Source organism: Myotis lucifugus, unplaced genomic scaffold (genome assembly GCF_000147115.1).
Source record: "Myotis lucifugus unplaced genomic scaffold, Myoluc2.0 scaffold_682, whole genome shotgun sequence".
Classification (NCBI taxonomy): Eukaryota; Metazoa; Chordata; class Mammalia; order Chiroptera; family Vespertilionidae; genus Myotis; species Myotis lucifugus.
The window spans coordinates 142,041-157,044 of record NW_005871730.1 but is presented as its reverse complement, the minus strand read 5'-3'; the positions used below and the strand labels follow the sequence as shown (position 1 = coordinate 157,044).

General features: G+C 42.4%; 1 protein-coding gene across 1 annotated transcript in view; it reads right to left on the bottom strand.

Moving 5' to 3' along the window:
• The window catches only part of HSF2BP (heat shock transcription factor 2 binding protein), a 71,158-nt gene that overhangs the window by 32,796 nt on the left and 23,358 nt on the right, over positions 1 to 15,004 (bottom strand). The window contains exon 6 of the mRNA XM_014447583.2: positions 12,884 to 13,001. Within this exon, the coding sequence (XP_014303069.1) occupies positions 12,884 to 13,001 (118 nt within the window). The remainder of the gene's footprint in view (positions 1 to 12,883; positions 13,002 to 15,004) is intronic.

The following is a 15,004-nucleotide window of genomic DNA, read 5'->3' as shown; positions in this document are numbered from 1 at the left end:
TGACGCTACTGCAAAATATAGACATCCCCAAAACTTCACACTGCAAATCCATAAAAAAGGCTACACAAATGTTTCACAAACCCTTAAAAGAATGGATGAGATTTCAAGAAATGAAGAAGGAAAACCTCTCTGATCAGGAACTATGTAAGTGAAAACACAAATTCAGGGAGGTAAGTGCTAAAGATGATAGATTTCAGAATTGCAGAGCTTAAGTATTAGTATTAGTGGCTTCATGCAGACAGGCAGCCTCAGACCAACACAAGACAGATTCAGATCACAGGCCCCTGCAGAAAGCCGGGAAAAAGTTAACTTTCAAGCTTGACCTATGGCCATACTTTTTGTATGGTCTGAAAATCCACAAGCCAATAACTTTAACACAAAGAGACCAGGGATAGGAGCTCCTTCAACTGCCTGGCCAAAGTAAACAAACATTCTCTTAAAGGGCCCTCAACCTGGTCTTCAAATAATTCCCAAAAAAACAATACTAACAAATGTGAGTTCGAAATAAAAATAAAAACATCCCCTGGCCAGTTTGGCTCAGTTGGTTGAGCATCATCCCATGCAACAACAACAACAAAAAAGGGTGCTGGTTAGATTCCTGGTCAGGACATGTGCCCGGTTTGAGGCCTCGATCCCCAGTAGGGAACATGCAGGAGGCAGCTGATGGATATTTCTCTCTCACATCAATGTTTCTCTCTCTCCTCTCCCTTCCTCTTTTTCTAAAAATCAATAAAAACATTTTTAAAAAATAAAAATAAGATAATGAAAAATGATATTATAAGTAACAGCACAAAGAACCAATGAGAGCCAGAATTTTTATTTTTACTTCTAGTAAAAGGTCATATACTAGAGGTATCAATTGCAGTATAGAAAAAGTGATTATGTTTAATAGGTGTAAATAATTTTTTAAAAAAATTAAAGCCCTAACCAGTTTGGCTCAGTGGATAGAGCATCGGCCTGTGGACTGAAGGGTCCCAAGTTCGATTCCGGTTAAGGGCATGTACCTTGGCTGCGGGCACATCCCCAGTGGTGGGTGTGCAGGAGGTGGCTGATCGATGTTTCTCGCTCATCGATGTTTCTAACTATCGCTCTCCCTTCCTCTCTGTAAAAAAATCAATAAAATATATATTTTTTAAAAATTAAAAACATGATCAAAGATCTACTGAGTATTAGAAATGACCAGTTGTAAATAAAGTCAGAATTGGGTGAGAAAAAAAAAAAAAGAAATGACCAGGCACTTCAAAAAACAATCCAGTAGAACTTACAAAAATGCAAACTATAATAATCAAACTGTAAAACTCAAGAGCAACTGACACATGGGAAAAGAGAAATACTACACAGAAAATAGAGCTAAAGAAATGGCAGCAAATAGCGAAGCTAGGAAGGAGGAAGCCCAGCAAGGCCAATCCCAGAACAAGGGAAGCACAAAACACAAAATCGGCCCAGGTCATGGCCAACTTCGAACTGCACCAGGGGGAGACTAACACCAGGAGCCAGGGGAGAGGACAGCTGGCTCCCCACAACGAGGTGTGGGGTTTGGTTGGTGACCACCTCAGGAGAGCCAGAGTTGAGGAGTCAGGTAAAGCTAACTACCTGCAAGGACAAACATCAATTCTTTTCAGGAAAAGACACCAGAGTCCAGAGTCCACAATGTATCTTCCGCAATGTCCAACGTACAATCGAATATTTAACTAGCAAGGCCACATGAGGTGAGCAGAGTAAGGCACTTGTTTGGGGCGCAAATTTAAGGAGTGCCAAAGTGCTCAGTAATCAAGATTGCAAATAATACTGCAATGCAAAAAAACATTTTTTTAACCCTCATTCAAGGATATTTTTCCACTGATATTTACAGAGAGAAAAAGGAGGGGGAGAGACACAGAGAGAGAAACATCAATTTGAGAGAGACACATTGATTGGCTGTCTCCTGCATGCAACCGAGGTAAATGCCCTTGACCTGTAATGGAACCTGGGATCCTTCAGTCCGTAGGCCAACACTCTATCCGCTGAGCCAAACTGCTAGTGCTGCAATGCAAAATTTTAAAAAATCAAATCTACTGCAAGGAACTCCACAATTAGCAATATATCAACATTTTAGATAAAGATGGGACAGTCACAGTGCCATGCCAAGACATAATGCTGCCCTCAGCAAAAGGAAAATCAGTAATTGTGATTGAATCCATTAAAATGGGACGGACAGTCATAAACGACAGGGCATGCATATACACGTGCCAGGAAACATGCTTTCCAGTTTTCTGTTGAAACAACTGTTTCCCCCTAAACTTTGTTTATCAAAAGCCAGCCCCATGGCTTGTTCGTCTTTACAGCCATATGGGCTGGCACCAACTCGGGACACAGTGAGTGCTCAGTGTAAACGTGTAAAGTGAGTGATTCCCAAAGGCCTGGAGCTGCAGCAGGCAAACACACAGCAATCGCTCCCCTTGTGCTCGCACGGCATTTTCAAAGTGCAGGCAGGGCTGGCATCCAGGCAGACACCACCACCAGCACCTCGAGGGAATAGCGCCCAGTTCTCATTATGATCCTCACTCTCCTCATAGGCCACAACATGAGCCAAAATGGCAATCCTTTCAAGTTTTCCTGACAATTTTTACACATAAGCAAAATCTATTCACTACTAATCTATTTAATGAGTTATTAAGGGCTATTCAAATGTCATATTCATAAGGAAAATTCAGCACCTCCACTAAATTTTTCTGAGATCTCTAATCCAATATCCCAAGAGAAAAGTTCCTACTTTAGATCACCAACACATGGCTGGAATTCTTTAAAATTAAGTGTATTGTCTATGCTGCTTTCACACCACAAGAGCAGGAATGAGTCATCACAACAGAGATCCTTTGGCCCACAGAGCCTAAAATATTCTCTATCTGGCTCTCTACCAAAAAAGTTTGCGAACCCCTGCTTTAGAACATGAAAATACCACAAGACAGTCTCCTCTAGATCTTAACCGGCAAAGTTAACATCTGAGTGATAACTGCAATATGGAGCAAACTCCAGAAAATGTGTCCACTTGAAAGTCTCCAATGACTCCATTTAATTTTAAGATGTTAAAAATGACTCACACCCTAGCCGGTTGGCTCAGTGGGTAGAGGGTCGGCCGAAGGGTCCCAGATTCAATTCCAGTCAAGGGCACGTACTTTGGTTGCAGTCTTCTCCCCAGCCCGGGCCCTGGTTGGGGCACATGCAGGAGGCAACCAATCGATGTGTTTCTCTCACATCAATATTTCTCTCCATCTTTCCCTCTTTCTTCCACTCTCTCTAAAAATCAGTGGAAAAATACCCTCAGGTGAGGATTTAAAATAATAATTCTATATAATAAAAGGCAAATAGACCAAATGGCGGAACCAAACAATGGTCGCTATGACATGCGCTGACCACCAGGGAGCGCACGCGGAACATGGCAGGCATCGGCCACGGCAGGATGGTGGAGCAGGTGAGCAGGGGCACCAGACCAAGGCGGAGTGCCGGATGCTGTCATAAGAGCGAGTCTCTGGTGCTTGCTGAAAATTCTTTGCTCCCTCGCGCCATGGTCCCACCCAGCATGCGCACCCGCTGCAGGCGCAGGAGCCGCTGCTGGCGCCTGGCTCTAGCCCCAATCGCCCCTGAAGGCTCCTCCACCTCCCAATGCTCCTGAGGGGCGATCGGGGCAGCAGCCACCGCTCGCACCCGCTGAGGCACTGGCCCACTCACACCGGCTGCTGGCGCTGGCCCCAATGGCTCTGCGCCATCAGCAAGTGGGAGCAGCAGCAGCAGGAGCAGGGCTGCTGGCAGACAGAGAACCAGGGGCTGTGGTAGGAGGGGCTGGGCAGGGGTGCGGAGGATGGGCCAAGACCCACCCCTGTGCCCACTGCAGCCTCGCAGCCCACAGTTCCTTTCAAGGTGCACGAATTTGTGCACTAGGCCCCTAGTAATAAAATAAAAATTACTCACAAATTGAATATCTTTAAAATTTCGCATTTGGTCAAAGTCAGCCCTCCTTAAGGAGTCAAGATGGAGCAAATGTAATTGTGATGACCATGGTGCCATGTGAGACCCCACGTCACTGCGAGGCTATATCTCACAGAAGACCAGAGACTTCTCCAAGGTCACACAAGACTTAGTAAACAACAAATCCAGAATGAGTTTTCCTTGCATGTGCTCCAACATTTCTATTCCAACCAAAAGTATTTTATAAATATCAAGTGTCCAACTGTCAAGTCAAAAGAGACTGGCCACTCAATTCCCTCTTCTAGTACTGAGATACTAAAGGCAAATGTCATTTCCAAAGTACTAGGAGTCAGATTTCCCCTTCCAGTGACAGAAAAGACAGGCAAACCCTGCTTCCTTCCTACCACAAGCCTATAAGCAGATCAACGGGTTCCAAGTTAACAACTTCCCAGGCTCTGCAGTCTTGAGAATTTTAGAGACACCTGACATTGATTATAAAATAACTGAAAACAAGGCTAAAATAAAGCCGGGAACTGCAGCAGGGCAAACACACGGAGACAGACTCCCATCGTGTGCCCGAGGCATTTTCAAAGTGCAGGCAGGGCTAGAGCCCAAAATCAAAATAAAGAAATTGGCAAACCTAAAATGCTACAGAAGCATCACAAGTAACTCTCCTTCAGTAAAAGGACACTCCCTTCCCCTGGATACACCAGGCCTGGGACAGAACAGGTTCTCCCAGCGAAAAACCAGAAAGCCCTGCTGACAGCCTGACTACAAGGCTGAGTCACTAAAAGTAAAAGTGATCAAGGGAACTGCCTAATTCTTCTTAAAAGAAATTAAAACAAAGAATAAACACATCCAGTACTTCAAAACACACCAGCAATAAACAAAAGGGCACAATTGTGCTGCCCCCTCCACCAGAAACAAAAACCACACATCAGTAGCCAAATTAGCACCATCAAGTAATTCTAAGGAACAACAAGCAATAAAATCCTTACAGAAAACTGCAGATGTTATGAGATAGAGAAGCAACTGGCAGAGCAATCAGACACTTCAGACCACATGATGGACAGAAATCTGCAGCTGGAGGCCTACCGATTTTGAAAGAGCAGCACAGTTATTAACTATTTACCATGTTGTTTTAGATTCTGTGCCCTGCCCCAATCAAATTAGAACCTAAAAATCTATGATGTCAATGCCATATGTAATTCTAAACAAATATCCATAGATTTTTTTCTACTATGTAACACTGAAGGCACACAGATATAAAGAACAATACATACTTACCTCCCTGGTTAAGAAAAAAATATCTTATCACCATAGTCAAATCCCCTTTGTGAACTCTGAACACCTACTTCAGGGATGTGGGTACCACTATCACCATTTGATTTGGAAAACAGTCATGCATTTCCATAAACTTTTACAAAACATGTACAGAACCTGACATGTATCAGCAGCATACTGAATGTAATCTCCCATACCACAGTGAGATGTTTTCCACGTTGATTTGTACAGTTCTAACGTATTTTCACTGATGTGTCCTAACATATTAACTGTTCACAATCTATCTATTCTCCAGCTGGCAGAGGTATAGATAAGTTCCCAGTGAGAACTATCACCAGCACGGCTGCTCCCATGATCCTGCACAAGCATCCTGGTGTTTGTGAGTAAAACTTCCCCTAGAATGCACACATGGATGTGGATCACCTGTCCCAAACATGGGTGTGTTCAACTGCAACAGACGCTGCTCACCTGCCTCCATCTCCCTCCTACCAGCAAGTGAACAGGATAAGCTCTACCTAGCCTCACACCCTCTCCAAAGCTCGAAACTGTCACATCTGATTTTTTTGTCAGTGAGATGGAATAAAAAGGTATCTCATTATGGTTATAATCTGCATTACAAGTGAGGTCAAGATTCTTTTCTGTATTTATGAAGTCCCAGTGTTTCTTTTGTGAACTGCCTGATTAACTCTTTGCCCATATGTATATTAGGTTATTTGCCATTTTCTTGTTGAAAAGTTAAATATAGACTTTTGTGGGGGTTTTTAAAATGAACATAGAATGATCAAACTAGTTAGGTTGAAACCCTAAAAATGCCTTTCAGAAGAATTGAGGTTACATTCACAGCACCAATTACCAATTTATAACTCAGTACTAGACCAATTCAGTGGATGTTAAACATTTTGTGGATAAAAGCTCTACTGCCTGGAAAATAATATGTATTAGTTCCCAGATGCCAAGTGTTACAAACGTTTTTAGAAGGTTGGTTGACCATTGTTAATATCTGGAAATGCTGACAACTCTAAATTAAGGAATTTCAACATTATCTAAGATTTGCCTTTAAAATGTACTTCCCTCACCTGGCTTGTGCAGCTCAGTGGGTGAGTATCAACCTACGAACCAGGAGGTCACGATTCGATTCCCAGTCAGGGCATGCACCAGGTTGTGTGTTCAGTACCTGGTCAGGGTGCCTATGGGAGGCAAACAATCGATGTTTCTCTCTAACATAGATGTTTCTCTCTCTCTCTTTCTTAAAAAAAAATCAATAAAAAATTTTTTTTAAAAAAAACCATATCCTCCAGTGAGGATTTAAAAAAAAAAAAAAAAGATACCACTACACATCTATTAGAATAGCCACAATCCAGAACACTGACACCACCAAATGCTGGTGGGGATGTGAAGCAACAGGAACTCCCATTCACTGCTGGTGGGAATGCAAAATAATACAGCCATTTGGAAGACAGTCTGACAGTTTCTTACAAAACCAAACATACTCTTGCCATACGATCAAGCAGTCATGCTCCTTGGTATTTCCCCAAAGGAATTGAAATCTTACTTCCACATAAAAACCTATGTACAATGTTATAGCAGCTTTATTCATAATTGCCCAATCTTGGAAGCAACCAAGATGTCCTTCAGTGGGTGGATGAATAAACTATGGTGATTCCAGACAATGGAATGTTATTCAGTGCTAAAAAGAAATTATCTATATCAAGCCATGAAAAAATATGGAGGAACCTTAAATGCATATTACTAAGTGAAAGGAGCCAATCTGAGAAGGCTACAGACTCTGTGATTCCAACTATATGATGTTCTGGAAAAGGCAAAATTATGGCTTGTGTGGGGAGTATGGGTACAGGGGAAATCTCTATCTTCCTCTCAATTTTGCTGTCAAACTAAAACTGCTCTGAAAAAAAAATAAAACAGCTAAGTCTTTTTTTAATTTTAATTTTTTTAAATATATTTTTATTGAGTTCAGAGAAGAAGGGAAAAGGAGAGACAGAAACACCAATGATGAGAGAAAATCATTGATTGGCTGCCTCCTGCACACCCGACACTGGGGATCGAACCCACAACCCAGGCATTTGTCCTGACCTACTGGTTCATAGGTCGATCGACACTCAAGCACTGAGCCACACCAGCCAGGCTAAGTCTTTTTTTTTTTTAAGCCCATCTCTGGGTCTGAGGCACCCAAGGTACTGAAATGAGTAGCCTTTGATTATGGAGGCGGGAAAGAAAGCAAAATCCCCAGGAAAGAAGCCAGTTACAGCCAAGGAATAAAGAGGCCAAAAAAAAAAAAAAAAAAGAACATTTTACTTATAGTACAAGAAAGGTCCTGGTTCCAGGGAACTTAAGGTTAGGAGTGAACAGTGAAGAAGAAAGCGAACAAATGGCATGCCTATTAGAAGGCAGCCAAAGATTGTAAAGTGAGAAGACCCGCTTCAGTCTGGTGCACACTGAGATCCCAGTGGGTTTGAGGCTAACATCTGTGCATGGGCTCTGCTCAGTGGTCAGGTGGAAGACTGCCAAGAAGTAAGCAAATCTCTCTGAAGGCAATTCTCCTCATCTCCCAATGCAATGGACAAGAGCTCATTAGGACACAAAGACACAGAGCTCCATATAGTGGAACAGAGAGGCCAGAAGAAACCCAGCCTTCACACAAAGCTTCGCTTGGAAATTGGAGGAGGGGGTTAGCTGGACCCATAACACTGACCTTGTACAGACCACAGAAGCAAAAGAGACAATGGTTTAGTATCCAGAAGACATAAGGAACAACAGCATATCACAAAGAAAAATATAACCCATTAGCAAATGATCAACAGACATGAACAGATAAATCACAGAAAAAACCCCTCAAATGTTTGAACATGAGAAAAGAGTCTCAACATCACTGGTAATCTAAAGACACACAGGCAGACAGATATGGATAGGAGGGTGTAGGAAGTATAGAAGACTAAACATGTACCATATGCTTCGGTGAGCAACTTGCCAGTATCTCATAAAACTGAAAATGTGCATGTCCCACTTCTCAAATACAGGTAGTCCATGTCGTTTCGTGGTTACGTCACCATCTCCCATTTATTTATTAAAAAAAAAAAAGTTCCATCATTTCGATGTATGTACATATGTGCTTTATGTTTTTTATTATTTATTTACCACAAGTAAAGGTCAGGAATTGTTATCTTTCTTTTAAATTTTTTTTACTGTTTCACTTCATTACTGCTGTGTATGTGCTCCATGTGAGTGATGTAGGTGCTTATGTAGGTGGGTTCTGACTTACAGCGAAAATCGCATTACGTGGCGCCATAGGAACAAACTCCAACGTAACCCGAGGACCTACTGTATTCCTCTTCTGGGAAAACTCCTAGGGGAAATCTTACCCAGGCTAGCAGGAGATGTTTGTCAAAGATGCTTACTGCAGCCTTATTTTCACAGAATCAAATCTGAAAACAACCTGAATGTCCACCAGTCAGGGGTAAAAGGTAACCCAGTGTCCCATCTTCTTTAGCCCAAGATATTTAAAAATAATTAACTACATCCATAAACAACTTGTAAAGTCTATACAAAACTATATACTCATGTTACACTGTGTTATATGTATTGCTCGTGGACACGTTTTTGTTAGTACAAACTCCAAAATGGACTAGAAAGTCTGGTTCCAGATAAGATGTAGTAAACACACCCACTCTCTGGCTTCCACTGAACATAGCCTGACATGCTGAACAGAATACATGGAGCTGCCATGAGAGGCCCCAGAAAGTAAACAGCAGCAGGCAGACTGGGAAGAAGGCCAGAAGTGTAAGAACCACCGACCAGCAGTGAGTCTGCAACTCAGCACTCCCAAGCCCAGGAGTGGCACCGATCCGCACAGCGAAGAGTACCCAAAGACTGTAGTTCAGACTCACGGAGTAGAAAACGGGTCTCCTTGCAATGACCATGCTGGCAGTGGGGGCCCTCAGGCAACTCAAACTCCCTGGGAAGAAAATCATCCTCACCACTGGGAGGACTGTGATCCTCTGAACTCCTGCTGCTTGGCCCTGGACGTAACACAGCAAGACATACAAAACCCCAGCATTCCAGCTGGATGAAAAGGTGAGCCCTGAGGAACCAACAAGTACCAGGGATATGTGAAGAGTTAAAGCTCAGGAAAGTGACCCCACAAGGTTGTTATTAATTCCTGGCCTCACCCCAAGCTATGCATGCATTGATCTGATCATAAACAGTATATCCAACATTCTGAGAAGTAAAATATCAACTATTATCCAGGTCTCACAATGGCCACAGGTGGTACGTAAGAGGGCCAGACCCAATAGCATTGTAAAAGCTTTTGAAAATGGAACTGACATTGAAACCACAACACAGAGAAGGCTAGTCAGAACTTACAACCTGAACCCAACCAGGTTGACTGCCTGGTAAAACAAAACATCAACATTTCCCATAAGATTTATTTATTTTTAATATATTTTAATTAATTTCAGAGAGGAAGGAAGAGGAAGAGAGAGACGGAAACATCAATGATGAGAGAGAGTCACTGATTGGCTGCCTTCTGCACACCCCACACTGGGGATCGAGCTCACAACCCAGGCATATGCCCTGATCGGGAATCAAACCATGACCTCCTGGTTCATAGGTCAACGCTCAACCACTGAGCCATGCCGGCTGGGCAACATTTTCCATAGGATTTAAATTTTAAAACCCCAGTTCTTTTTTTTTTTTAATATATTTTATTGATTTTTTACAGAGAGGAAGGGAGAGAGATAGAGAGTCAGAAACATCGATGAGAGAGAAACATCGATCAGCCGCCTCCTGCACATCTCCTACTGGGGATGTGCCCGCAACCCAGGTACATGCCCTTGACCGGAATCGAACCTGGGACCTTCCAGTCCACAGGCCGACGCTCTATCCACTGAGCCAAAAATTTTAAAACCCCAGTTCTTAAAACATAATATTCAAGTATCCAGGAGGCAACCCAAAATTACTCAGCATATGAAGAAAAGGAAAAATACCAACTCATGCTGCAAAAAACAACCCAAATAGAATAATATACCATGCTCATGGATTGGTAGAATCAACATCATTAAAATGCCTATACTACCCAAAGCAATCTATAGATTCAATGCAATCCCCATTAAGATACCAACATCATATTTCACAGACCTAGAACAAACTCACCAAAAATTCATACGGAATAAAAAAAAAAAAAGACCCCAAGTAGCTGCAGCAATCCTGAGAAAGAAGAACAAAGCTGGAGGGATCACAATACCATATATCAAGCTATATTACAAAGCCACTGTTCTCAAAACTGTCTGGTACTGGCACAAAAACAGACATATAGACCAATGGAACAGAACAGAGAACCCAAAAATCAACCCAAGCCATTATGCTCAAAGCAGGCAAGAGCACAGAATGGAGTCAAGACAGTCTCTTCAGTAAATGGTGTTGGGAAAATTGTACAGATACATGCAAAAAAAAAAAAATGAAACCAGACTACCAACTTACACCATACACAAAAATATACTCAAAATGGATAAAGGACTTAAACATAAGACAGGAAACCATAAAAGTCTTAGAAGAATCCACAGGCAGCAAAATATCAGACATTTGTCATAGCAATATCTTTACCGATACAGCTCCTAGGACAATGGAAACTAAGGAGAAAATAAACAAATGGAACTACATCAAAATAAAAAGCTTCTGCACAGCAAAAGAAACCATCAACAAAACAACAAGAGAGCCCACTGCATGGGAGAACATATTTGCGAATGTTATATCCGATAAGGGTTTAATCTCCAAAATTTATAGGAAACTCATACAACTTAACAAAAGGAAGATAAACAATCCAATCATAAAAAAGCCTATATAGACACTTTTCGAAAGAGGACATACAAAAGGCCAAGAGACATATGAAAACATGCTCAAAGTTACTAATCATCCGAGAGATGCAAATCAAAACGACAATGAGGTACCATCTCACACCTGTCATCAACAAATCAACAAACAACAAGTGCTGGAGAGGATGCTGAGAAAAAGGAACCCTCCTGCACTGCTGGTAGGAATGCAGACTGGTGCAGCCACAGTGGAAAACAATATGGAGTTTCCTCCAAAAATTAAAAATGGAACTCCCATTTGACCCAGTAATCCCACTTCTAGATATATCACAAGAAATCAGAAACACCTATCAGAAAGGATATATGCACCCCTATGTTCATAGCAGCACAATTTACAATAGCTAAGATCTGGAAACAGCCTAAGTGCCCATCAGCAGATGAGTGGATTAAAAAACAGTGGTACATCTACACAATGGAATACTACACTGCTGTAAAAAAGAAGGAACTCTTACCATTTGCAACAGCATGGATGGACCTGGAGAGCATTATGCTAAGTGGAATAAGCCAGTTGGAGAAAGATAAATATCATATGATCTCACTCATTTGTGGAATATAATGAACAACATAAACTGATGAACAAAAATAGATCCAGAATTATCGAACAGACCGTCCAACCTCAGAGGGAAGGCAGGGGGTGAGAGATCAACCAAAAGACTTGTATACATGCATATAAGCATAACCCATGGACACATACAGTAGGGGAGGGGGTGAGGGCATGTGCTGGGGGGTGGGAATGGCTGGGGAAAGGTCAATGGGGGGAAAAGGAAACATATGTAATACTTTAAACAATAAATAACTTAAATTAAAAAAAAGATAGAGACATCAAGGCTAAGATGACACAGATGTTGGAAATCATTGACAAAGACTTTAAAGAAGCTATTATAAAAAATGCTCCAAGAAGAAAAGCACACTAGAAATGAATGGTGTGGTAGACAGAATCTTACAGCACTCCACAATTTCCTGCCCTAATTGCAGGGACTATGCACAGAATATCACACCTTGGTAAGTTACAGGGCAGAGAGACTCTGCAGATATAATTAAGTTACTAACCAGCAGACTCTGAATTAATCAAAGGGAGTCTACCCAGTTATGCCTAATCTAAACCCATCAAAATCTAAGAGGGATTCTGTGAGCTACTGCGACTTGAAGGTAAGGTGGGGTCATGTGATAAGGAAATCTGCCAGCCCTGGAAGCTGAAAGTGACCCCCAAGGACCTCAGTTCTACAAAGGCAAGGAACTGGATTCCGCCAGCAAGCTGAATGCACCTGGAAGCATCTTGCCCTGAGCCTCTAGAAAAAAGCCCAGCCCAGACAATGCCTTTACTTTGATCCTGTGAGACCCTAGCTGGAGAACCAGTCAAGCCCACTCAGACTTCTGATTTACAGAACTGTGAAGGAGACCTAAGTTGGTGGTATTTTGTTACACAACAGTAGTAAATAAAGACTAATTTTGGTAGTTGGAAGTGAGATGCTGCCATAACAAACACTTATTTAAGTTCATTTTGAGGTCATTAATATAACCCTCAAGTATCACAGGATTGCATTTGGGACTCACTGATTGCTCTAAAGTGAGAACATTCCTTTTGTTTATACTATTTTTCTAAAATAGTATTGAATAGACTGCATCCCTGAATTCTGCAGGCATTTGTTCCTTCTATTTTTTCTAGAACCACTGTCAAATTAATTGTGTTTATATGAAAAGGAGGGCCAAACAACAAAATCTGACTAATTTGTAAACAAACATTAACTCTTTAATACTGTCCACCGTACACTTTGAGTTTGGTGCACTGTCCTGGCTTCAAGTCTCCCAGAAGCTGCAGTATGGTGTCCAAGAGCACCCGGCTGGAGTTAACCAGGAATTCACGACCACACGCTATGGCAGCAACATCTGCAACAGAAAGACAAAACCAAGTTCAAAATCTCTGTAACTTCAGACTCTAGAAAAGTTTCTCCATGACAGAGTATTCCTTGCTGTCTTTCTCCTAACAAAATAGTCAGTGAGGCATAAAAAAACGGTGTTGTCCACAGAGTGACAACCCAGAAAGAACTGACAACCACAACAGTTACTCAGACAGTGAGTAATGCACTTTGTGAATAGCAAACACCTTGATAGTGGAACAGAGCACTGGAATCTAAATATGACTGCAGCCAACCACAGGACAGCAAGTGGATGCCATGCTCCAGAACCCTGACTGACAGCTGTGGGCAGTCAGGGTCCAAACAGAACCAAGTTGGTGGCGTAGATAAATGCTGGTACTCACTGCCTCCAACAACCACATCAAAATTCCAACTAAAATACAGAACCACCATCATTCAGAACCGCCTGAAATCTGGCTGAATAGAAGTCCTACAACTAGAGAAGTAAAAAAGAAAGTACATTGAGACTAGTAGGGGGGGCGAAGGCACAGAACGGGCTGGTGTGGTGTGTGTTTTTCAATCTGGAGGGATATCTGGCTGTAGAGGCCTCCTGTGAGGAGCAAGGGGTCCCAGCCCCACACCAGACCCCACCAGCCCAGAACTGGGAAAAGAATTCCACATAACTTTGGCTGTAAAAACCAGAGGGGATTGTGGCTGAGTGACAGGGAGATTGCTATAGTCCCAGGCAGTTCCTCTTAAAGGGCCAGCACAAGAACTTACACAGTCCTGCTTCCTCTGAGTTCCAGCACTGGGTGGCGGCTTTGGGGGATTCAGGGACATACAGGGAGGAAGTGGATTGTCTGGCATTGGGGCAGGAACTTGTGCCGACTTTCTCCAAGATGGGGGTGCTCACATGGGTCACTGTTCCTGTGCTGGGACCTTCCCCATTGCAAAACTGAGATTCCATCAACGTGGCCCACACTGTTTACTCTACCCTGCCCCATCCATTTGCAGCCCAACCCAAGCTGTTTGCAGGGGCTTTTCCATATGCATGGCCTATTCCAGCTCAGGCTTCAGACCTTTATAAAATCTCTCAAACAAGCAGCAACTGGCATCAGTGTGCCACAAATATATCAATAAGAAGCCCAAGACCCAGCACCTGCACCAGCCCACCTTGCTTCACAACTGGGCCTTGCCTGGGCACTTCCAAGCCTAATACAAGTAGCAGCAATCTGCAGATCACTCTGTAGCTCCTGTGGGTGGCCCAGACAGTGGCTGACTTTGCACTTTCCAGGAAGCCCCAGAGCCAGTGCACCCAGTGGACAGCGTCAGACCATACCAGATTACAACTTTACACATCCATGAGCAACACACTCAAGGGGCAGGCTCGGTGAGCACCAAAGCCCCAATGAAGCAAGTCTTGCTCCACAGGGGTGTCTCTTGCACAGCAGCTCTTCCATTGTAGTTGCAAATATTCCTCACAGGAATGATGATCATTGACATGAGGGTACTCTATTGACTTTGTAGAACAATTATATCCATGAAAGATAAGCTGGATCTTAGTCATGCCCATAAATTATCAACAGTCAAAAAATAATTTGTATTCTGAAATCACTATCTAATATTGTTTGAATGAATAAACCCAGAATAAAAAGGCAAGGAGTGTAATTATAACTTTCAAGTAAACAAAAAGCAGAAGAAACAATTAGAAAAATAAGTTTTCTGTCAGCTGGTGTGACTCAGTGGTTGAGTGTCAACCCACGAACAAGGAGGTCACAGTTCAATTCCTGGTCAGGGCACATGTCTACGTTGCAAGCTCAATCCCCAGTAGAGGGCTTGCATGAGGCAGTCAATCAAAAATTCTCTCTCATCCTTGATGTTTTTATCTCTCTCTCCCTCTGCCTCTCCCTTCCTCTCTCTGAAATAAATTTTAAAAAAAATTTTTAAACATAACTTTTCCACTTGCATGGTAAGCAAGTTAATCTTTGCAGGACTCTGACAATTTACCATCTTCTTTTACATTCTTCATTTGTC